Source organism: Paramisgurnus dabryanus, chromosome 19 (genome assembly GCF_030506205.2).
Source record: "Paramisgurnus dabryanus chromosome 19, PD_genome_1.1, whole genome shotgun sequence".
NCBI classification, from domain to species: Eukaryota; Metazoa; Chordata; class Actinopteri; order Cypriniformes; family Cobitidae; genus Paramisgurnus; species Paramisgurnus dabryanus.
This window is the reverse complement of record NC_133355.1, coordinates 13,856,449-13,882,140: the sequence shown is the minus strand read 5'-3', so window position 1 is coordinate 13,882,140 and position 25,692 is coordinate 13,856,449. Positions and strand designations below refer to the sequence as shown.

Below are 25,692 nucleotides of genomic sequence, written 5' to 3'. Positions count from 1 at the left end.
GATATCTAGTCTGTTAAACATTAATGCTTGCCAAAAAATGCATTATGTAACTGATACAAGAATGACAAAATTTTAAATGAAAGATTCTGATTTACGTGTACTATAAGATTGTCAGCTAATCTCCAATGAGTGTCAGTGTATTTGACTTTATCTATAATAAGGTTCCAAAATGAACGTTCACAAAATGATAAGTATGAGTAAAAATTGGTTGTGAACTTGTGAGTAAATAAAAATAACATCAATAGTTATATATAAATAGTTATAAAGAGAGATTTATTGTGGAGAACAGTTTTTCAGCACACATTTTTTACATGTGAAAATGCCGAATAAATAATCTGGAGAATCATATTTAACGTTTCATTTTGACAAGAGTAGAATAAGTCTAAAATAAGAAACTACATAAAATTGAGAGTGGAAACTTGATATATCTAACAAAATTATGAATAGATAAAAGTTATGTCATTTATTTGTGGTGTTAATATTTATTGTTGTTGTTGAATTACTTAATTCTATCCAAAATGGTTTTCTGGTTGGGTGGGCCACAAATCAAAGTGGGTGGCTCAGGCCCACGCGGGCCCACCCGTAACTACTCCTCTGGTTTGCACCTTTTTTCTGACAATGTGGTTTAACTAGAATTCATTTAGATGCCACTTACATCAGTGATAGACTGTAAACAAAACCACCAAACCACTGTTTTACCCAGAATTCAGTTTGGATCCAAAATATGCCCTCACATTAAACAACAAAAAGAAAACATAAGGAAAACATAATGTTTTGTAATGTGCAGTAACCGACAGACCGGATTGTCACAAATCCAGTATCAAATAAAAACAGCTGAATTAAAGTAAATAAGGTCTCAAAAAGTGAAAAATATATTTAATAAAAAATAATGTTTTATGCCAAAAAAAATTGGCGTATACATTTTCCCAATTCACAATTTTGGACCCTGTCACCAATAATTTATAAGTTGTTCAGTAATACATTCTTCTAGTGATTTTTTCTAACCAACAGTGCACTAAAATAATTAACATTCATACGAACGACAAAATGAAAAATACCTGTATTTGTTTTTTTCACTGTCGATGTGGAAAGAGTCGTACTGAGAGAAAGCTTGATGTCCGTCCCAGTCGGTCAACTCCACACGGAGCGCATACTGCCTCTGATTGGTCAAGATGTACACAAACTCATTTCCCAGCCAGTGTTCGGCTGACACACTCCCAAAGCCCTGCAAGAAAGGGAGGGACGGCGGGTCAGAACAAGTATCGACTTGGGTCATGGGAGGCCTTGAATGAGGCAGTAGAAAAGAAAATCCTGTCCAACTTTATATTTGAAGCTTAATAGAGTCAACACAGGAATGAAATATCAACATTTATCATTTGCTTGAGATAATAATTACAGATTTCCAGAAAATCTTAATACATGAAGTTATCAAAAACAACTGGTGTGCTACATCAGAAAACTGTATGACAAAGCAGTTGTCTATAGCCATTGAATGTGCATAACTCGGAGTGGTTGGTGCTTTTCCATGTAGTCTACTAGACATGTATTATATGACTGGAGTTCTCTCTTTAATTATATGTAATGCCGCACACAAAATCATTTAACTGTTTTTGGCTTTTTTACATATTTTGGAGCAGTTCCATATTGTTAATGTAGTAATTCAGCTCATTTAAACAGATGTAGAATGCTTCTGAAACATGTCACAATGCCGTGCATTTGGTAGTGACAGTAAAAATAAGTGTACAGATTAACAGAACCACAAATCATAAGGGTGGGCCGGTCAAGCAAAGTCTAGTAATTACCATACTTTTCCATTATTCTTATTTGCTCTAGCCAAATGAATGACATTTCTGGCCAGGCTATGGAAATAAGCTCTCTGTGAATTTTAGGCATATGCATTCCTTTGACCAATTAAACATGGCTCTATATGTGTTTACATGCGAGTAAATGAATCTTGCTTGTATAGGCAACGGTTGCATGTGACCAGGGCTACAGGGTTGATGAGACTGCATTACAGATTGGCTGGGGTTTTCTTCTCACCTATTAATTGCTGGCTCTCGGGAACGCAATTGGGGAAAGGCCTGTAAGTAGGTGATTGATGAGTAAGAGTTTTGTGGAGTAAATACGAGACATTTTTCTTGCCCACAGCACATCCTGTGAGTGTGGAGAAAGTCCTCGAAAAATCCTTAAAATGTGTCTGAACCTCATGGCTGTTTCGCCTTGCTTGCATTTGTTTTGTTGTCTGGAGGTGCTCGGTCTGACTGGGTTTCCTATTCCATTCGGACATTTCATCCATGGGAAGGCTTTCTCTCTCACACATTCACATGGATGAAACCACATCATTCCTTCCATGAATGTAATGCGTGTAACGTTAGGGAAAAATGGAGATCAATTGTTATTTTATATCCTGAAATGCGTTGTTCTCCTGGGTGTGTGTTTTTTCATACATCTCAGCATCGGTAAGCCGTGCCTGAACTAAGTTGCTACGTATTATTGCTGTAAGAAGCCCGTCCAAAACCTTCTCTCCTGCAAAGTCAAATTAGCACTGCCAAAACCTACGAACAAACGTTTCATAGTCTAAATATCTGATTCCGCTCTTATGAAGAGTTTCTCTTAACTTCCTTTGGGAAATTGATTTGGGCTTGAGAAATAAAAACGTTGATAAAATTGATAGTGATTGGCTGGAGCGGATGCTCAAATGTGTGGAGGTGAAGTTATTCCAATATTTAATTTGACCCAAGAAATCCAAGAAGAAACAATGACCCCACAAGTGAAAATTACAAATAAAAGCTTCACTGACCTATGATGTCCTTTCATCTGAAACCATGTTTAATAACTTTCCACCTAAATTAGATTTAGTGTTGACTTAACTGGCTGTGCTTCAAAAACTCAAAAAGGTCCAGGTCAAAGATGTGAATTATTTTAAACAGGCCTGTCAGTCATAATTGTTACAGGGGATATTAAAAGACTAGGCACATCATCGGTCAACACATATTTCCAGTAAATCAACAGATGTTATTTTAAGAGCAGGTGTTGCTGTCTCTTTTATAAGTGCTGGTTAAGGCAAGAAACTGAAAGATTTACTTTTAGGTCAACTTGTATAGTGTTTCACTACAGTATCAATATCAAAATCATATAGTTTTCATTGGTCCTGTGGTTCATCTTATAAAGAAAAATGACTTTCTTACACAGAAAAAAAATATTAATTTAATTTACTCCTTTTTTTAAGTTAAGTTTAAGCTACATTTAAACAAAAGTTTTTTTTTTTTACAAATTGTTTTTGTTTAAATGTAGCTTAAATAAATTGATTGTAACCACTTACCTTTAAAAATTTGAGTAAATTGAATTAATCATTTTTTTCAGTGTATATGCTACTTTATTTTTTGTCTTGTTTTCAATACAAATATCTAACAATTCTTAAATCAAGATGTATTTTCTTGATGAGAAAAATGACCAAAAATATGAGCAAAAAGAAAATAAGTCTAGTTTTTAGACAAAAATTTACAATTTAAGTGAATTTGTGCTTAAAACAAGCAAAAAAATCTGTCAATGGAGAAATACATTTTTTTTCTGGAATTTTTCTTGAATTAAGTATTTAAGAAAAAAGTTCAAGATGTTTTGTTTGTTTGCTTGTTTTAAGCACAAATTCACTTAACGTTTATGGTTTTTTTGTTTAAAAACTAGGCTTATTTTCTTAGGTCATTTTGCTCATAAAGAAAATAAATCTTGATTTAAGAATTTTTTAGATATTTGTACTGAAAACAAGACAAACATACTCTGTAAGAAAGTAATTTTTTTGCAGGTAGATTCCCACATGTATAGCTTGAATAAACTAAGTTGATTAGGATCAAATCATCTGTACAAAATGCATAATTGAAAATTTTTATTATTACTGGAAATGTCCTTTAAGTAGTTTAGGATAAAACTGCCCGACTTATTGAGGATTGGTGTGCTATTTCTTTCTGCAACCTGACCTACGTTTATTGTTATACAATATGAATTATAAATCAGGCAAAGACGGTCCCCTAAGTTATATTAAAAGTATAAACTGGGTCTGGGACATATACTGTAATTTGGATTGGTTCAATAGCTTAAAGCTCTACTGTGTACTTTATTGAGTTATTTCTTAACAAAAACCCATGTTTTCTTTCAAAAGTATGTGCTCATTCATGTGTAATTACTTCCCACCCACTAATCAAAGTATTCTCGTAAGTGTAGAATCTGCTATTTAAAATGCATACCGTCGAAGCGCTCTCTGGCTGAATCCATGTTGTGCCTCCATCTTTGAAATACATTCGCCGACGAGGGACATTCCTGAAATTCAAGCTCCGCCTTTCGCGCTTTCACTCTACACTCACACTGCCCGATAGCTGAAGCCTCCAGAGGTTGCATGTGTAGGCGGTATACGTCATCAAGACAGTCTTATTTCAGAATATTAACAATTATAAAGCTGACAATTATTCTTAGTTAATTGTAAATTGATGTAATATGCGTATGACTTGCGAATGTAATGCTCAGTTAATTTAAATAAACCAGGCTTGATGACGTATCCAGCCTGTGACCTGCGTAGCTGAATCCTTCGGATTTTACAACAACCGCACACCGTGATGAACCTGCGATCTAATGCTTTGATTTGAAAGCCTGTTGAAGACATATTCTCGAGGACATTAAAACAAATCGCCAAGGATGCGAAACGGGGATTTTAAACGACAACGTGACAGGAAAAACATCAAGACCAAAGTCACTATTGGAGTTAGTTTTCCAAGATGGGGCTCATGGGACACTGAAGTTGCACTTTCTATCTTCTCCACAGGTAATTCAGCATATTCGTTTACATCTATACAGTCCATGTTTTAAACTTGAAGTTTTATAGTTCCTTGGCTAACTTTAGCATGATTATGCATAACACTTGTTAGTGTAAACATGCATGTGGTTTAATGTGTTCGAAAGGACACACGCCGTCTCTCCGCCCATTTATGTAATCTGAGGTACTGAGATAAATGTTTTCATCTTTTCTGACCTCTAGCACAAACACACGGTGACAGCGCTATTTTTAGCCTTTCATTGATAAAAGCGTCTGATCTGCGCGTCTTTCGTTTCATTTTACAAGCGTGTGAAAGTTGCGCGATCTTTTTTCACCAATCTGAGAGAAAGCTCTTACATATACACGGACATGTAACGTTTACTTAAAACATAAGCATTGTACTTTGACATAATATTAGTTCGCGTCCATTTAAACCCGTCATGGTTGCTTTTTGTATGTGATTTTAACCGGACATATCATGACAATCAGACTTTTTTCATGTTAAACATAAATCTGTGTGCATTGATGGATCACAGGCAAAGGACATTGCAAATTGTTCATTTTTTCTCATTGCTTTTGCTTTGTAGCTACTGGAAGCCATGTTAACCTTGGCATGACACGGCCGGGCCACCGTACGAGTTAAAACGCGTTCCGAATGGGGAGGGCTAGAAAGTAATATTCAGTTGCTTGTCATATAGACTTTCACCGCTAGATGGGAGTAGATCTTACACAGTGGAGCTTTAAAATAAAACACAGCTATGACAGCTAAACCCAACAATTCTGTAGCTGTGTCCCAATTCAAGGGCTGCGACCTTCTAAGGAAGCAAACTTAGTAGGCGAGCACTTGTTCTTTGAACGTCCCCCCAACACATGCTCCGGTCTTCCATAAACGTTATTGGCTAGCTTTGCCTAGATTATTTGCATAAGGCGATCTGATTGACTGACATACCCGTTGCCGCCTGAAAAATTCAGAAATGTTTAACTGCTGCCGCGAACAATGGCAGTGACGCGGCACTGATGGATCCACAATTCAGTTCGGCAACGCTTGACATCACCCATTACAAGTGAATGTTGCAGCCTTCGAATTGGGACACAGCTTTCGTATCACTGTGCAGCTCCCTTAGTAACCACCCCCATTAACTTAAATATAGGTGAAACATCTTTTGCTGTCACAGTCGGTCAGTGACTATTTTTCCCAGGGGAAGGAATGCTTTAGGGATTTTACTTATGAAAGTTGCCTTGATACATGTTTTTTTCTAAACTCAAAAAATACTTCTTAGCAACCACAGAGTAATACCCTGGCAACTACCCAGAACAGCATTGTGCAGGAGCAAAAAAGCACATAAATATTTTAGAACCAAGTGTTCTTTGGATCAAGACATTTTTGCTATTCCTACATCAACACAATCCAACATCACCCATATATTTTTCAAATCTGAAATCTGTAATGTACGCAATACAATACTGCTTTTAACAAATAATGTTTGTAAGTTAAGAGTGATTTGATTCTCAATGTGAGTTACTTTCATGTCCTCTGTGCCAATATCAATGCCAGCACTGACGTCCCACTTTAGCAATGACTTTTGAATTTTATAATATTTATTTCTCTCCATTCAAAAATAACACATGATCGTGTGCTAGTCCAGACATCTAATCTATCATGCGTAGTGAAGTGTGAAGCTTCTCCATTCTGTCTCTTTTCCAGCCACAATAAAGATTCATCTATTTGATGGACTACGGGAAGTCATGATTACCCCTCACGAGCTTAAATCAAAGACAGATGACCTTCCAAGATATATTGCACTCAAACATTGTTTAAAAGAGTGAGATAGCAAGACTGACATTACAGAAAGTAGAACAGAAGGAGAAGGAATTTGGCTCTGTACCATTTTATATTCTTTCCATGTCCTCTGGAAGTCCATGCTACCGTCCTCGCGTCTTTGGATCACAGTCCAGCCTCCCCCCGCGGACTCCATGTTGCAGTACACCTGTTTGAACGAACACAGACATGCAAATCAAACACGCAGGCACGTACCAGAACCCATGCACCCAACAAACCACCTCACTTGACCTTAGGATTGTTAAATCCTTATAAAAACAACAGATATTCCCATTAGCTTAGCGATTTCTCCAGACAGTAATTGGCTGAAAAGACGGGTAGCAGGCCTGAGATCAAAGCCGTGGCGCAAAGGGACACCTGGCTGTAATCTAGAGCAATGAGCAAAGAGCAACCACATCACCCCACACACACACACACAGCTGAACACACACACAGCAACCTGGTTACAATTAATCTAATATCACTGGATGAACCAACTGTGAATCTATTTAGAGACATTTAGAGTAAGACATGCATATTAATGGAAGCTCATTTTATTATACACAACATACACGTTAATTAATAAATATCTCACATATGTCGTCGTATTCCTGTAGATCAATTGGTAGAGCATTGCACTGGCAGCACAAACATCATGAGTTCGATTCCCAAATACTGACTGTACTGACTACTTTAGATAAAAGCATCTGTCAAATGAGCAAATGTAAATGTGAATTGTTGTGATATCTGAAGAGCTCAGATGCAAAACACTCTCAGTGTGTATGACATGTTTTCTTGTGAATGAGCATTTAAATTAGATTCTTATATTTAAGTTTAGTAATTTCACTTTAATGGCAATAAATATGTTATTATAGTCAATATTGAAATGGCTTGTTGTCATTTAGTCATTTCATTGGTACTAAAAGGAAAACACCACAGTTTTTCAATATTTTATTATGTTCTTTCCTCAACTTAGACAAATTAATACATACTTATCTTTTTTCAACGCGTACACTTTATCTTTGTACAGCGTGTTGTGAATGTGTTAGCATTTAGCCTAGCCCCATTCATTCCTTAGGATCCAAACAGGGATGAATTTGGAAGACACCAAACACTTCCATGTTTTCCCTATTTAAAGACTGTTATATAAGTAGTTACACGAGTAAGTACGGTGGCACAAAAAAAAACGTGGCAATTTTTTAAGCAGATAAAATATAAGAACTACATTGTCGGAAGTCCGAAGAGCACTTTAGTTTGCAGCACTTTGACCTCGGCGCGCAGAAACATCATCACTCCTGACTACTCCCCCTCTCGCTCAAGCTTCTGTCAATATTACTGCGCCCGAGGTCGAAGTGCTGCAAACTAAGTGCTCTTCCACCATACAATATAGTTATAATTTTTTATCCGCTTAAAAATATCGCCACATTTAATTTGTGCCACCACACTTACTCATGTAACTACTCATGTATCAGTCTTTAAATAGGGAAAACATGGAAGTGTTTGGTGGCTTCTAAATTCATCCCTGTTTGGATCCTAAGGAATGAATGGGGCTAGGCTAAATGCTAACACATTCACAACGCACTGTACAGAGATTAAGTGCACGCGTTGAAAAAAGATAGGGATGTATTAATTAGTCTAATTTGAGGTAAGAACATAGTAAAATATTGAAAAACTGTGGTGTTTTCCTTTAACAAATTTGACTGTCTTTCGCTGAAAAGTACATCCACACTCCACACTTGTAAAAAATTCTCCAGTCACACTTCACTGTCCTTTCTGAATAAAGGTTAAAGGCTAAAAGAATTCAGTCAATATTCTTATAAAATCGGTAAACGTCTTTTAACTTGGCAACAAATCGGTATTTATGAATGGTTTGAGGCTGGGATTAAGAGGATTTTAAGTTAAAGTATTTGATGAACATACAGTATAATAAGTGCTGAGGGCTTTCGGTCAATGTCATTATCTCATTTTTTACAAAAGTGTTTAGCAGCTTTGCATCTGAGCTCTCGAAATCTGATCTGAAATCAGAATTTCTACCTTTTTAGTCTCTTGTGGGCTTATATTGATGGTGTAAACTCCATTTTTCAGAAAACCAGCTTGGTAGAGCTCTGCACAGTCCCGGTACTTCCGTTCTTCATCTGCTTGTTTCGTGCTGTTCGGGACCACTAAAGACAAATAATGACAAAAATATAAACATTTAGTGACATAAGTATTGTAGTTATTTACACTGGAACATGCATTAGAAAATCTGTCCCTGATGTGTTAAATCAATAAAACTATTTTCCTCTTTCTACTCACGCTCTGCCAAGCAGAACATGAGATGGGTTCCATTTCAATAAGACAGCAATGATGTAGATTCAAATTAACTAAAGATATTTTAATAAACTCCTCAAAAACTGGCAGGTTATGGCAATTTGTCAAGATCCACCGTGCTGTAGTTTCAAAATTATTCACATCAGCCCCTGTGAATTTAATAAAACAGGGGTTAAGATGGAATGTTCTGGACTGACACCAGAAACAGACCCTAAAAGGCATCCTCTATAAGTATATACATACAATATTAAAGATTATTTATAAAATATGATTGACAGCCAACATACAGTATTTATTGCTCTAGTTGTCAGAAAACCTACATGGATGGTGTTTATAAAACCATCTCAATCTAACATCTGTTGCACGTCACAAAACAATCCGAAAAAAATGTAAGCATATCATCTTTACAATATTGATACTATTAATTTGATAAAATATTGCACAATGTGGAATAAATCATGTGCTTTCAAAACAATGAACCTCTGTCTTCCTTGCGAGTTCAAAATACGGCATCAGCTTTCATGGGATGTCTCAAACCTGGTTAGATCTATTTTGAAATTGGGAGACAGCACTGAATTCCAAAATTGCCGGTGTATTATCAAGCCGATCTTCCTCCGGTGAGTGACACATTGACAAGCGTCAAAGTCTTTTAATCGAAGTGCTGATCTCTGGCTCTCAGAGAAGAAGCGGACAGCTCTGACAGACTGTTTCCACCAACAGCTGCATCTCTTACCATCTGCAGACAATTACACCGCCAATATTTTGAAACCAAGCTAGAGTCTGCGGACAAAATACTACAAGCTATAAATTTCAAGTTCCTGTTATAACAAGTGGTTTATATTTACCCACCGTCTCCCAGTTATACACTTGGAAATTCCTTCCGCTTTTATTTCGCTGCATCTCAATTTTCACACCATTGTTTTTCTGTTGGGACTATTTAAGTAGAGATGTGTCGGCTAAGGAGGGCAGTGTCAGGGGTCTTCAGGCAGATCTTTGATCCGTGTTGTGGGACAGAGGGCTTGGGAGGTAACCCTTCAATCAGGGATATTATTCCTGCCGCACTGGTAAAGGGTTGAGTGTCTGCGACAAGGATCTCCTGCTGTCATAGGTTGACATAAGGGAACTTCGCACTACGGAGTCTAACATAACAAACGTCCAGCTGCGTCAGACAGTGACAATTTATCGCTTATAGTCAGAAGCTGAAAACGGCAGGGCTGAAGAAAGCAACAACGGCCAAGTGCAATACAAGTGAGGACTAAATGCAGTATTACGGAAAGACGTGTTGCGCCACTGTTGAATTCGTTCTTACATTTACACTTTACATATTATCCCAAGCAACTAACAAATGAGGGAGCATTTAATATTTTGTCTAAAGATCCAACAATAAGCATACACTGGTTATAGCAAATTAATCAGTGCAATTGAAATTATATGCTGTACAATACTGTGCAAAAGTCTTAGGCCACCATCACCAGCTTTGTTGTTTATCAAAGTTTTAATGTCCATCCATATTTATTTTTCAATCTATTTGATTAAGATACAAACAGAAAATACAGGAAATTTGTAGACAAAATTAAAAAAAACGAAACAATTTTTAGAACTATAAATGTCTTCTTTAGGCATCAGTCAGTATTTAGTGTAACCCCTCTTGGCACGAAACACATCTTGAGCTTTTTTGAGGAGAATGAAGTCTTGAAGCAGCAGGCACTTATTTTGACAAAACACGTGATGCACATGGTTCACATGACACAACAAACACGTATTTTTGAAACATTGCTCTCTGAACACTTATTATGAATTTGCGCCCCTCGGATGAGCAGTCACGAGCTGCCACTGATCTCCACCATAAAGTTAGCAAAACAGTGACATTTGACAATGATCTTACTGTATATGCAAATCTGGCAATTGAATCTACTAAACAGCTTGTGTCTTGGCTCATAAAATGATATTCACAATATTTATTTACATTTAAATTCTTGGTCTTTCAGTTGGGACTTTTGATTGGAACACGATTATGTGAAAAAATCAATCCTGCAAAACGATTTTATCAAGGCACTACAGCATTCACTGATAAAAATATTTTTAAAGCTGAAAATAAGCAAGAACTACTGCATTACAACTTTATATAAACAATTGAGATGACAAAGTCTGACTCTTACAAATGGAGAAATCATAAAAATCATGGACACCAACTGAGCTAACCGAACGGTGTATTTTTAAAAACATTTCAAAACCATATTCAATATTTTGACATGCTACCTTTTTATATTTTTCATGCAGTGCTGAGTCACAGTTCATCTCTAGAGACTTTAATTGAGAGACAAAAACAATATTTTGCTATTTTAATGCACTACAGAGGATTAATGGCATTTATTACATATGATAATGAAATTAAAAAAAGTAAATTATTATAAGCAATACAATTCTGCACTTTATTTTATTCATCTAATAAAGCAATTTTCCCTGTGCGTAATAACATGTAATAATGCATTAAATAGTAATGCTGCAATAGTAATTCGGCACAAATACTATCTTAAAGATAAACAAAAAGCTTATTTCAGGTTTGCAGGACACATGTCCAAACTTTTTGATTGCTTTTTTGAACTTATAGTAATGTTCACATGAAGATTAAACACTTTCAGTAATGCCTTCTTCATGTCTAAACACAAACAGCAGCAATATGTTTTTGCAAGGCAACCTGAGACACCTACAGTACAGTGACTTTCCTTGCCATCTCAATGGACAGGCTCTCCCAAAGGAGCCATTAGTTTTGACAAATTCAGCCAGAGGTCATGAAAATGACCTCTTTTGTCGACTGGCGCTGGGCACTGCTAAACAAGACGCAGGACCAACCGCATGTCTGAGGCTGCAGTTTATCTTCCACTTCTACTTAAAACCATTTCTTATCATAATATTTTTGTAAAAGTGTACTTGTGTTTACAATTATACTTGTTAATATCCACCAACAAATCATGTTTTGTTTCAAAGAAACCATTTGTAATGTTCTATTCAGGTTCCAGTTCATAACCTAAAATCCACAACTGGAATCAAACCAAATCTCTCATATTGAGCGACTGGCTCATGCACAAACTTCTACGTCTCAATCCAAGATAACTGCGGGGTGTTCCAAAACGTGCTGATATTTTTCTCCCACACGTACGGCACTGCAATATTTATTGCTAAATCATATAAGTAAAGCATGTGAATTGGCACTAAATACGCTTATAATATAAAATCGCAAGTGTTTGGCTTACCGCAAAGTGTACGGCCAAAAATCACTGAATATGTGAAGCTACATGCTCAGCATTTAATAAACTACAACAGAACTGCAGTTGTACGTCATAGTTATCCAAACTATATGGAATGCAACAAACAAAATCTTAGTAAGAATAGGAAGACTAACTACCCTGTACCATAGCTACAGTACACACCTGATCTTGTAAGAATTTGCAGCTATTTTACGAGGTTGCTAATTCAAATGAATTCATACATTTATTAGAAAAAAGCAATAATGAATCCAATCCCTACACTCCACGTCAAAGGCATGAAAACATATCGCACTAAAATATAATAAATGACATCATACAAATTTAAACAAATTTGCCACCTTATAAAACAGTAACGTTGCCATAAAATTGTGATGTATATACAGTACATATAAATACACAGCATGTGCCCTATTTTAATGATCTAAGTGCATGGTCTGAAACACATGGTGCGTTGTGCACCTGCCTACAAGCGCATATTATTAACACACCCTTTAAATAATAAAAAATGCTATAAAAAACATTTTAATTGCATCATGGACTAACTAAAACCTTGTCTAAAGTCAATGGCGCAATCGTTTTCAGTAAAATAGCAACATGCCAAAAATGCACATGAACACACCTTGATTTAAGACCAGCACGCCCATGGGCGAACAGATAAGTCCATTCGCTATTTAAACAACAAGGAAACTAGCGAAAAACAGGCCTGGCGTCACATTGCCCCGGGTGTATGATAGTGATCCATGTGTTGTATTTTTAATGCTGATCCCCATTATGTTAGTTAATGTTGGATGACCATTATTTTATGCTGGTGCACAGCATGATATGGGTAGTCTACCAGTCAAACCAGGACCAAACTTAGGCTGATCCTACAGTAATAGCAGCATACTGTACTATCCCTAATTGTTTGAATTTCAGTGTGTGAATTTACAACACGATCCATGTCACGGACCCCTAAAACAGAAAGCAACAGGAAGTACTCTAGGTCTCACGATGCCCTCACAGCAAGGCATAAGCCCCGAGACGTCCACACTCAGATACCCGAGCTTCCATCATGACCTGTGCACTCCCATCTCAGACATTCAAGGTAAATTCTCTGTGACCAGGGAGACGGGACAAACCTAAGGGCCAACAGGCTACGCCAGGGGTTGCGGCAGAGGAAACAAGGGTAATGAGTTCACTACACTGACTCCTGCTGGTGTGAAGGCAACCATGAGGGTGAACGGGAAACCCTCGATCCCTGATCACTGCACCGGGGAAACGTTAGGTCTGGCCTGTAACTCCATCAGGGGCTGTTTGACATTTCAGTCAACTGTTAACCACAGGCAGTGTGCTGAAGCGTGATAAGCCTCATCCGTTGAGGTTCGCAACACTGTCTGGAGGGAAACGTGACATTTAACCAGACGGATGCATATTTAACACCTACCAGGAAGAAGCTTTCCTTATTGATAACATTCATGTTATGTAATAGGCTATATCTAGCAGAAAATTCCCTGTCATTTTGCACAAACTGCTACATTTGTGGTTTTTGTTTGTCTTTAGCATCCTGATAGAACCTTGCATTAGCTGTGCTAAAGGTCGTGGTTTTACGTACCAGGAAACAAACACTAATAAAAATGTATAGCTGGAATGAACTGTAGGTTGCTTTGAATAAAAGTGTTCACCAAAGGCATACTGTGAATCTAAATGTGGAAACTTTAAACGATTTCTCTTAATTTGTATTGATATATTATAATGCAATGTTTGACAAATGCCTTTAAGGGCAAGATTAACATGTTCATTTTGAACACAAGATTATCATGAAAAAATAACCACTGTGCTTACATGCTGTTCCTCCATCCTTGGCGCAGAGGCTGAGCAGGCTGCGTACGGTGTCCATCAGGTCTTGCTGTTGTCTCTGCAGGGCCGTGCTGTTACCGGTCGCTCGACTCAGCTGAGCTTCCAGCTCACGGATCACTGAACTCTGTTTGCTAACCAGAGACTGCAGACTGCTCTTCTCCTCCCGCAGCTCCTCTAGCTCCTCTCTGTGCCTGTCCTCCATCTCCTGCATTTTCAGCTCAAGAAACCTGAGCAAGAAGGAAAGAAACAAGAAGATTTGCAGTAAAAATGATGGTAAATGTAACCAAACGTTTCTAATAGATTCTAATGTTTGTGCATGTTGTGCAAGTTAAATCTGTAAAATAATAATTTTTCATGAAATACAGTCATTTAAAGGAACACTCCACTTTTTTTGAAAATATGCTAGTTTTCCAGCTCTCCTAGAGTTAAACATTTGATTCTAATCGTTTTAGAATCCATTCAGCTGATCTTTAGGTCTGGCGGTACCACTTTTAGCATAGCTTAGCACAATCCATTGAATCTGATTAGACCATTAGCATTGCGCTCAAAAATAACCAAAGAGTTTCAATATTTTTCATATTTAACTTGACTCTTCTGTAGTTACATTGTGTACTAAGACCGACGGAAAATTAAATGTTGCAATTTTCTAGGCAGATATGGCTAGGAACTATACTCTCAAACTGGCGTAATAATCAAGGACTTTGCTGCTGTAAGATGGCTGCAGCAGGCGTAGTGATATTACGCACTGCCCGAAAATAGTCCCCTGCTATTGAAAGTAACAGAAATAGTCCCCTTGTATTTTCGGGCAGTGTGTAATATCACTACGTCACTACACTATGTCACTACATATACATATGTGATGCTAATGGTCTAATCAGATTCAATGGATTGTGCTAAGCTATGCTAAAAGTGCTAGCGCCAGATCCGGAGATCGGCTGAATGGATTCCTAACTCTAGGGGAGCTAGAAAATGAGCATATTTTTTAAAAAAGTGGAATGTCCTTTTAAGTCATAAAGAGCTTTGTCTAAATTGTCTAATGCGATATATAATTAAAAATATACAATCATATGGTTAAAGAAAGTCTTATTTGGGTCCTGGACTGAGTAAAAACATGACAGCTGTAATAAATATTGGGATGAATATAGCCAATCTCCATAATTTACATGCCATGCAAACCAATTGTATAGCGCTGGGAATAACATTTAAGTGCAGAATGGATCTAGGCCTAAAATCTGAAAAGTGAATCTAGGAAACCTGATGCTGAAACCTGGCCTGAATTCACAGAGTTAATAAAAGCAAAATGTAATCTACATAAGGAACTTAAAAGTATGCAAAATGAATTTAAAATAGAAATAGAAGTAGATCGTAATGCCAATCCATTATATGAGCAATTACATTAACACTGGTAACTACAACACTAACTATAAACTCATACATATTTTCTTAAAGAGAAATTAATGTCTGTATGCTTTTTCTGACAACAGCTGGAAACAAACCGTAGTGAATGCTGGGAAATTAACCCCGCATTTTGACAGTAACTAACATATCCCTCCAGACCAATTAATATATAAAAGAACTGGAAAGTATTCCAAAAATTTTGCATTGCAAAATCACTTTAAGCATACAAGATTTCATCTGTATGTCTTCACAGGGGACGAAGTTTAACGGGAGTCCGTGGGACGTCACTCACGTTTTGGCAGGCCCTTTTTCGCTGCTCTGTAGGAGATCAAGTGAAAGTCTAAAAGCCCATCGTTTTGTCAGGAATTGAAAATCGTTTTGTTTAATGATCTGTATTTTAGTTTTGGCTTAAGATCCTATTGCACAAGTGAGATAGATTTAAACATCTGTCCTGGCAGATACTTCAGCATTGTAGAAAGCAATGTATACAGGGTCAACACTGTCAGAAAATTATGGTACAAAAAATGGTAACTAGCCGTCTCTGGAGAAGTACCATTTCAAAAAGTTCACCTGTGTACCTAAAGAGTTCCTAATAGTACCATGTACACATATCTGTTATTAGGACCTTTATCAAAATATCTTTTTTGTGTAAACTGGTGAGTAAATGATGACAGAATTTTCATTTTGGGTGAACTATCCCTTTAAATTGCATCACTGTAAGTAAAAAAAAAATGATTGTAGTTACCAATTTTAAATCGACCAATACTATGTATTTTGGTAAGGTTCAAAGCAGCCCCCTCTGCTTATGTGTGTTTGTTTGCTAGGTAAATAACCTAAGGTGGCTTACCCATTTTTGTCATGGATCTTGTTGATTTCATTTACTTGAACCATGAGTTGTTTCTCAAGCTTGTTTGTGGACAACGAATTTTCCAGTAGTTGAATTTCCAACCGTGATGTCTGATTTAAAACCTGAAAACAATAACATACCTGTAAAATAAAAATACAGTAATCCTGCAAAAACACAGACCTTAAAATCATTAAGGTAATCCTATCTAGACATAACCACAGGAAAGTCATAAAACCAGATAGAGCACACAACTGTACCGCGGGTTCATGCGGTAGCACTTAAGAATGGATATTCTCTTAAGTCAACCCATTATATCAGCAAAAAACCCATTCACTGTATCCTACTGTGACTCATTAAAAATGCACAAGTCATAAAAACATTTAGCAATATAAACATTAGCATGATACTTAAAAAGAGACTGTACGTCAAGTGTGCCATGAGGGTTTTTCTTGGCTTGGAAGAGATTGTAATAAGGGGATATATAGGGGAAAAACTGTTCACTAAATGGGGCATGAAATGAAGATACCTGCGTCTCAACATCAGTTAGCTTGCGCGTCTGCTCTGCTGTCTGGGATAGAAGACTGGTGCCCATCTCCAACATTGCCGCTGTGTGGTTATGAACAGCACTCTGCTGTAACTGGACCATCTCGGTTTTCATGCTCTCTTTGATGTAGTTCTCAATCTAAGTTGACAAGCAAAGAAACCAAGTTAGAGTCAAAGAGAAGAGGATGTCACAATCGTTTGCTGTTCATATGATTGCATAAAGGATCCAGAATTAACTTTTGTAGTCATAATATGGACAATGTTTTGTTTAAGTTTTATTTACAACTTTATGCATTACAGTTTTACACTCTGCTTTTGAATGATTTACCCCCCCCCCCACAAAATAAAAAAACCCAGTGAAACAGCAATGCTCCAGTGACGGAAAGCCATGGTGCTCAAATGGGACTGCAGGTTCAATTCCGGTTCACGGAAAGCATAGATCTAAAATGTTAGATATATCATTCAAAATGCCAAAAACTGATTGAGTGTGACAAAGAGAGAAAGTGAGAGTAGTTGCGTTTCCATTACCCTTTAAAATAAGCAAATTTACATTGCGAATTGAAAATAAGGCCATTGGAAACATGTAAATTTCGCAAAAACTCCCATATATAGCAAAAACGTTTTTAGGCTCGCATTCAAAGAAGGTGTATTTCGCAAAATTGCAATGGAAACAGTTTATTTGCATTTTTATAGTTGTGTGTTAGTGATGTTAGGTTCTTGAACAAATCGTTCTTTTGAGCCGGTAATCAGGAAGTAACAGGTCGAGCCGGTTCACAAATCGAACTGAATCAAACTTTAGTTTCGGGCATAGGTTCCGGGTTGATGACGCAGGACGCACAGCCGAAATAGCACGTCAGACTCAAAAATAACCGAATGAGCCAGTTTCGATCCATAGGGTTCAACCAACTGTCGAAGTTTGTCGATAATAGCCAAGGCGAGGATTGTCGACGAATCTGACGAATGAGTTGCTGACAATGCGTGTGTATCACCGAGGATTTGAACGAGCCTGATGCGTGAAGTTTCTTGTTTTATTAGTTTCTTGATATGCTTGTTTACTAAAAATACGATTTATTGTGCATGCAAATCATATTTTAGTTGTTTAAGGAAAACCAATGAGCTTAAAACACAAGTTTATTTATTCTTTATACTTAGGATATTTAGAACACATCCGCAATTGTGCATCAGTGTCTGTAATGTTTGCTGTAGGTGCCAAACTTTGGAATATTATCCAAGTTGTAGGCTAGTCCAAACTGGTCAGTTGTATCTGGCATTTACGATCCGCGATTGATTGAAACTGTGACCACAAACGTTACTAACTTGTGAATGAAAGCCAATAAATCTGCTATGCCTTTACAGAAACAACTTTTTACTTTAATGTTTTAATGTGTTGACACAAAGGACTTTATTTGAATGTTTCTTTGATACAAGTAGTTAGAAAATAAATGCGTAGTGACGTAATTTCTTGATGACGTCAGGAACCGGTGAATCGGCTTTTTGAACGTGTTCAATGGGCTGAACTGTCTGAAGAGAGCCGGTTTGCAGAAATGAATCGGACTTTGCATCACTATTGTGCGTACATCATACGGTGTAGCCGCAATGGCGCAGGATCCACGTCGGTTTTCTGCGTCAACATGCAAACACACATGCAGACCACTGGTAGGCAGTATCCACGCATGGGACCACAGTAGCAGCGCGACCGTCAATGAAGAAGCAGCTTGGCAAGATTAACCCACAAACGAAAAAGAAATAGCAACTTGTTTATGTATGTTTTAGAAGACAAGTAAATAAACAACGACTTATGTTGTAGTTTCAGCTAAATCACTCCTCAACTTGGCCCATCTTTGTTCTCACCATCGCAAACTGAAATACCTATGACATAGGTTTTTTTACCTAACGGGAGGGGTTCTAGTAGACCAATCGCAGCACTTGCGGTCCATGTAAAACTGACACGCTTTTATTACAGTCACATACTGTAAATATTGTTTAAAGATGACGTGGTATGTGCTAAAACCTCCCAGAAACACCTCAATGCATGTTTGCTCCCAAGTATAAGAAGTTTTCCTTGCCAGTAATGTTTGGATTACACTTCTACATATATTTTGATTTACCGCCTAGTGTGGTGGATGTGATATTAGTAAATCTACCAACATCAGTTGACGTGATGTTTGAAATGACTTATTGCGAGATGAGAAACTACTTTTCAGTCGCATATCATCGGTTAACGGAAACGCCATCCAACGCTAAAGTTTTGCGCAGATCTGTAATGGAAACGCAGCTTGTAAGAAAGAGAGAGAGTTAAAGAGAGAGAGAGAGAGAGAGAGGATTAGACGTGTGCTTCCTTTGACCTCTGAAACCTTGACATATCCTACACTCCAGTAGCTGTAAAATCCATTTGGAAGTAAAACAACCTTTACGTTGACAACTCCAGCAGTCTTAAAGACATTTTAACAGGGAGCACAGGGAGAGTTTGACAACTTTTTAAGAGGCCAATAAAATGAAAGAAGACACCATTTTAGCACAAGGACACATGGGTAATCAAACCCATCACGGTTATGACTTCCTCAAACCTTGAGTGGAGGAAAACCCTGAAGAGAAGGATATTTCAGTGTTGGCATCGTTTAAAGCAATTTCTTATCTAAGGAATATCTTCTTCACTCCATGACGTCCTTGAGAGGATTCGTTTTAAACCAACTCTGAAAAAAGCCACAAAGCAACTGCTTGTGGAGTCAGTGTTGGTGGAAGCAGCTGTAGGTCATTTGCTCAGAAAGGAAGAGATTGAGATATCAAGCTACAGGGGATGCTTGGGTTTATCATAAATGCTTTAATTCTAATCTTCTTGCTGGAGAGATGACAAGGCCAGAACAAGCCTTACGAATGCTACACAAAGACTAATGTTGATTAAACCCCCTGAGATGCCTGCTGACATTCAGGGCATTAGATATGACAAGTATTTCATCATTAGATCTCTGTGTTCTTTACTAAGGGTTGCCATCCATTCTGGATGGTGTTCAGAAACGTTTGATGCACTCTTTAGGAGCAGCTGAAGTCCCATTGAAATACGTACTGTAGCCTTGACTTAATTTCTACTGAAACAGGAAGTTATGGTGGAAGATTTTGAATGGCTCCTCCCTCTTTTACAATAGCCAGTAGCGTTTATTTTACTGGACCTTCTGGAATCTGATGAGAAGATGAAGTGCAGGATGATATTAAAAAAATCATAAAAAAGTTGATCCATATTGCAAAAATTGAGAAACTAAATGCTCATGGCAATTAGACAACAGAATCAATCTTACAATGTCTTAAAATACTGCCTATGTAGGCAACTAACTGTGTAAAACAGTATTTAACTAAGCATTTAGGTGCAACTGCTTTATATGCGCATTTTGGACAAGCTACACCCACTGTGATGAAAAATATTCGTCTGTGAGACACTTGTGCAAATCGACAGTGACAACACGGTCACCCACTCCATTTTTTCCACGACTGGAGCATGCCATGCTGCTCCGCTTACTACTTCATGAGTGATCCCCCTGCCAATCCATTAGCCTGAACAAGCAGCGAAATGCTGTGGCAAGATCTACAGGGAGCAAAATGTCAACGGGACTGTGCCATGTCACAATCCAGTCTTTCATACACGTCTTGTTCAATTGCGGTTCGAGGACATGATTGTCACCATGCTGGAGTTTTATGAGCTGCAAGCAAACCTTTAAATGAACGGCTTTATCGCACTTTACTAGGTCTGCTATGTTTTGCTCATCGAAGCAAAAAACAAATGTCATGCATTGTAAATTTGAAAAAATCACTTGGCAAAGCAAAATGTTTGGAAGTCATGTTTGAGTTGAGGAAATCAGTTGTAAGTGTGAGGTTTGGAGGGGCAACGAGGCTTGAGCGCTCCAACTTATGATTTTATACAGAAACAAAAATTATTGAGAGCACAATATGATGTCTGAAATAGATAATACAGTGTACTACATAAACGTGTTTACTTGCTTACATACTACATGAATTCTCCCACCATCGACCAGCAACTTCATGTCATACGCAATTAGGATTGCAGACATAAATACCATCTTGGCACTAAGTATGGAGTCAATGCTATTGTTTCAATCACCACAAAAAACCTAATGAGCATTCTCTAAATATGAGTCAAGAAATCCTAACTGAAGTATCTTTTTACAATAAACTAAAACATGATGTATTTGATTGGAAGAAATATGGCAGACCTGTAACACTACCCTTAAACATTGTGGGCAATGCAGTGCAATTCAATCAGGAGTTTTCCAAAACATCTGAAGTAAATGACGTTTAACTTCTCAATGTAGGTCTGTGTCCTCCATTAAGCTCCATCTGTGTGTATTAAAACTATTTGACTTCCATCTAGTTTTAATAGACAAGGGAGTTATGGGCATTCAAAGCCATTCTGGTGGCCTGCAGAAACATAAGATCAGAGGTCCTTTCCTTTGGCACAAATGTGGTTGTGTTGTGTTCTGGTGGGTGTCATGTGAGGAACAGAGGAAGGAGAAGCAAGATTACACAAACAGAAACTTCAAGCGAAAACACTATAAAGGAAACGGTTAAAGGTCTTAAGTGGGTGTATAGTTATTTCCTACTTACATTCACAAACAAACATGACTACCCAAAGACAACAGATGAGGTAGCAGGAGAAATCATATGGTCATGTTTTACACTATAATCAAGTTTTAGAAAGAAAAATGATATTGTGTGTGCTAAAACAGAATCATAAAAACGAACCTTTGCACTGTCTTTTTTTTCAGTAAAAATATCTAAACATTCTTAAATTAAGATTTATTTTCTTGATGAGCAAAATGACCTAGGAAAATAAGTCTAGTTTTTAGACCAAAAATATAAACTTTAAGTAAATTAGTGCTTAAAACAAGCAAAATAATAATAATAATAATAATAATAAGCCACTGGAATAAGATTTTTTAAGATTTTTTTTAAATAAGTTTACTTTTTTCATAAACACTTAATTCAATAAATATTTTCTTATTCCATTGGCAGACTTAAGTAATTTTGCTCATCAAGAAAATACATCTAAATTTAAAAATTTTTAGATATTTTTACTGAAAACAAGACAAAAATACTAAGTAAGAAAGTCATTTTTTGCAGTATGGTTTATTCTGCTGTGGATACTACATACTGCACACCAATGGTTCTCAAACTTTGTCAGCGTGCGGCCCCCCTTGTGTGTGGTGCATTCCTTCGTGCCCCCCCCAAAAAAAAATGTATGAAAATTTTGTTCTAAAACATACATTTTTTTTTAGACAAAACATATTAAAGTATACAAAGTAGTGCTGTTGGTTTTTAGGTTTAATTACACAAAATTTATGAAAAATGTATGTATTTTATAAAATGTCATAAAACTGGGGCCCCCCTGGCACCGTCATGCGGCCCCCAGTTTTTGACACCGGGGCTACTTGTCACAAAGGGGAAAGTCGTCATAAAACTTTAGGTAGTGCCACTAAATTTGTCAAAAGTTTAAAAACTTGATACACTGATTTGTTTGATAGTGCTACACTGCAAAAAATGATTTTCAAGAAAAAAAATTCTTAGTATTTTTGTCTTGTTTTCAGTAAAAATATAAAAATTCTTAAATTAAGATGCTTTTTCTGGATGAGCAAAGAAAATAAGTCTAGTTTTTAGACCAAAATATCAAATTTAAGTGATTTTGTGCATTAAAGGTATTGCGGAGGATTTTCTCTTTCCGGGTGGATCATCAAGACTATTGGTCCTCCTAGTTATCAATCAGGAGTGTTGCGCAATTGCATTTTTTAAAAAAGTGGAGAAGGCGGTTCTTTTCTAAAATTCGAGAAAATCCTCCGCTACACCTTCAAGCAAGCAAATAAATCTGCCAATGTGGTAAGCAACTTTTTCTTACATTTTTTTTGGACTTAGTGTTTAAGAAAATGTTCAAGATTTTTTTTGCTTACATTGGCAGATTTTTTTTGCTTGTTTTATGCACAAATCAGTTAAATTTGATATTTTTGGTCTAAAAACTAGACTTATTTTCTTGGGTCGTTTTGCTCATCAAGAAAAAGCATCTCAATTTAATATTTTTTACTGATTTTTACTGTACCTCTAATCGCCCAATTCTTTTATCTTTATCTTATCTTTGTAATAATACCAAATCTCTCATACTTTTCATACTCATCTTTTTATATTTTAATGTACTCTGTATTTACTATAAAGCTGCTTTGCTACAATAGGAAATAGCGCTATACAATTATTTGTATTCAATTGAATATAATAAAAGTGTGACAATTCCCTCTGGTATACCCCTCATTTCCTATTCAAAGAACAACAAAATAAGAAAAACTGCCCGGGGGGAAGGCAGAATGAGTCCTTTCACCTGCACTTTGTCTTAAAGATGTATTCACACACGATTGAGGTTGGTATAACCATGCATTATCAAGTGTATGACTAAGTTGCACCTGGAGGATTGGCTTACATCTCACAGCTGCCCACCAGCAGAGGGTCATGCCAAATGAGTCAAGGTCAGCCATATCAGCGCTCGAAAATCTGACCCGAGAGCAGTCACGTCTATATCAATATCACTGTGCTGTTAAAAAGCCAGGGAAGTTTACGGGTTGACTTGCAGATTGATTGTGTTTATTTGCAAAGTGCACAAATGTGAGAGTGCAAACTGGGCAGCTCTGCTGAGTGATGTTTAAGAGATCCAATTTTAAGAGGTTAAAAGTGTTAACATAGCCGTAACACCCAAGTTCCTGTTACACCTTAAATTATTTTCTTAATAAGACAAATGTGGAAAATATTAATATTATAAAATAGAGTTATTCAACATTTTTCAGTCCAAGGAACACCCTGAATAGATAAAGAGGATGAGCATGGCTCCAAGTACATGTATCACATTAAGACTAAATAGTTAAGTTACAAAGATATTAAAATAATCATTTTCACCACATAACATTTTAATTTATCTGAATAGATTTTATCGTGGGAATATTAAGCTCTATACTTAAATATGTATTATTAACCTTAAAATGCATTTTTGTTTGATGCGTAATTTCGTTCTTCCCCCAAAATTATTTTGCATTCAAACAATATTTGGAAGACCCCCAGTAATACCACCATACACACCAAAGGTTGAAGTCCCATGTAATAAAATATCAATAAAATAATATTTATAAAACTATAAAAATTAAAACATAAGAACAGAAAAGTCTGATTCTTTAAAGTAGTAAATCTTTTAGATTACAAAGTATGTGCAGAAATCTGTAGGTAAACACAATTTATATTTCTCTCCAAAATAAATTGTACATAATTATTAATAAGCATTTGTTTCTTATGATCTTAAAAAAGCCTTCAAATCAGTAAAGTGTGTATAAAAGAAAATATAGAAAAATATTATAAAATCCTAAAAGACAGATACATCAAGCGGTGAAGGTGGCTTTACTCATTTAAAAAGTACTAACTCTTAACTTGCTTAAAGATGCATTAAATCTTCCATCTGCCGGACATAACTGCAGAATGGCATATCTCCCAAATTGCTAGTTGACACAGGGCTGTAAAATGTAGAGGTCTGTGAATTACAGAGGTCGGGTCATATGATGAACGGTGAGGTCAGTGATAACGACTATGGCTGGTGCTGTGAAGCCAACCTCTGCCCTCTTACTGCTGCAGTTGCACATTTACTTCTCTTCCTGTCTTGTGTTGTTTATGAGAGTTAAAAGTACTGTTATGAGTCTGTTAATGCTAAAACAATCTGTTTAAAACAATAATTGACTCCACTAACCTCTAATAACCAGTGTGATCTCACGTCAATTCATACGTATTTTACGAGTTGGCTAATTCAAATGTATAAAAATATACGATTATCATAAAAAACCACACCCCAACACCAACATCATGGGCAAAAGCTAATTGTACAAAAATGCATAAATGTGGTCGTACAAATTAATACGAATTAGCCACCTCGTAAAATACGTACAAACTGCCAAGAGATAGCGTTGATCAATCTGTAGTAGAGAGATGAAGTGCTGTAGATTGACTATGCAATAATAGATTTGCTATAACTAACAACTGCATTTATCAGTAACGTAAAAGAAAAATTTGCAAACAGATTTTTGAGTAGTGTTTTGTCACATTTTACTTTAGGCAATAGTTAAGTGGCTACAACACTGGATACCTGTATATGAGCTTTATGTTTGCCTAAAGTGTACTTTATAGATAATGTTTAAGGATCATTTACAGTAATATAAATTATAACAAATCATTTGTTTTGCAACTTTTTCTCTGTTAAAGCATTAAATTGCACACAAGCTTTCTGATATAAATTAACATTTAACCATAAGTTAAAGAGTGATGCATCACAGCACTTGGATTGGAGCTCAACCTGGATAAATGAAGTCTTACAGAAGAAACTGGGGTCTGAATCTGAAGCCTGGTCTATCTCTTCTGCCATGATCTGAGAAAGTGCTATAGCAAGCTCTTTAGGCTGCTGCAAATGAGAATTAACATGCATTACTACTGTATCTCTTACAGGGCATTCACACGGGGCGTAAGCGTTAACGCTTAATGGAAGGCTTGTCTGAAGCGTGGCCAACAGCCAATCACAGTGGCCGCTACACATGCTCCGTTCTTTCATAAACTTAATTGGCTGGCTCTGCCTAGGTTATTTGCATAAGGCGATCTGATTGGCTGACGCACGCGTTGCCGCTTGAAAAGTTGAGAAATGTTCAACTTCTGCCGCGAGCAACAGCACTGACGTGGTGCCGACGGATCCACAATTCAGTTCGGCAACGCATGACATCACCCATTAAAAGTGAATGGGAAGGGTTAGCGCTGACGCCCGTGTGAATGCGCTGTTAATATGGCTAGACAGTTC

At 36.9% G+C, this 25,692-nt stretch overlaps 1 protein-coding gene across 3 annotated transcripts in view; it reads right to left on the bottom strand.

Annotated features, from left to right (window-relative positions):
* angpt1 (angiopoietin 1) overlaps nucleotides 1-25,692 on the bottom strand; it is a 187,342-nt gene that overhangs the window by 15,957 nt on the left and 145,693 nt on the right. For all 3 annotated transcript variants that reach the window (XM_065290414.1, XM_065290406.2, XM_065290401.2), the window contains 6 exons: nucleotides 16,810-16,965; nucleotides 16,284-16,405; nucleotides 14,024-14,265; nucleotides 8,658-8,785; nucleotides 6,691-6,792; nucleotides 1,059-1,225 (listed from right to left, as the gene is read on the bottom strand). In XM_065290414.1, the coding sequence (XP_065146486.1) occupies nucleotides 1,059-1,225; nucleotides 6,691-6,792; nucleotides 8,658-8,785; nucleotides 14,024-14,265; nucleotides 16,284-16,405; nucleotides 16,810-16,965 (917 nt within the window). The remainder of the gene's footprint in view (nucleotides 1-1,058; nucleotides 1,226-6,690; nucleotides 6,793-8,657; nucleotides 8,786-14,023; nucleotides 14,266-16,283; nucleotides 16,406-16,809; nucleotides 16,966-25,692) is intronic.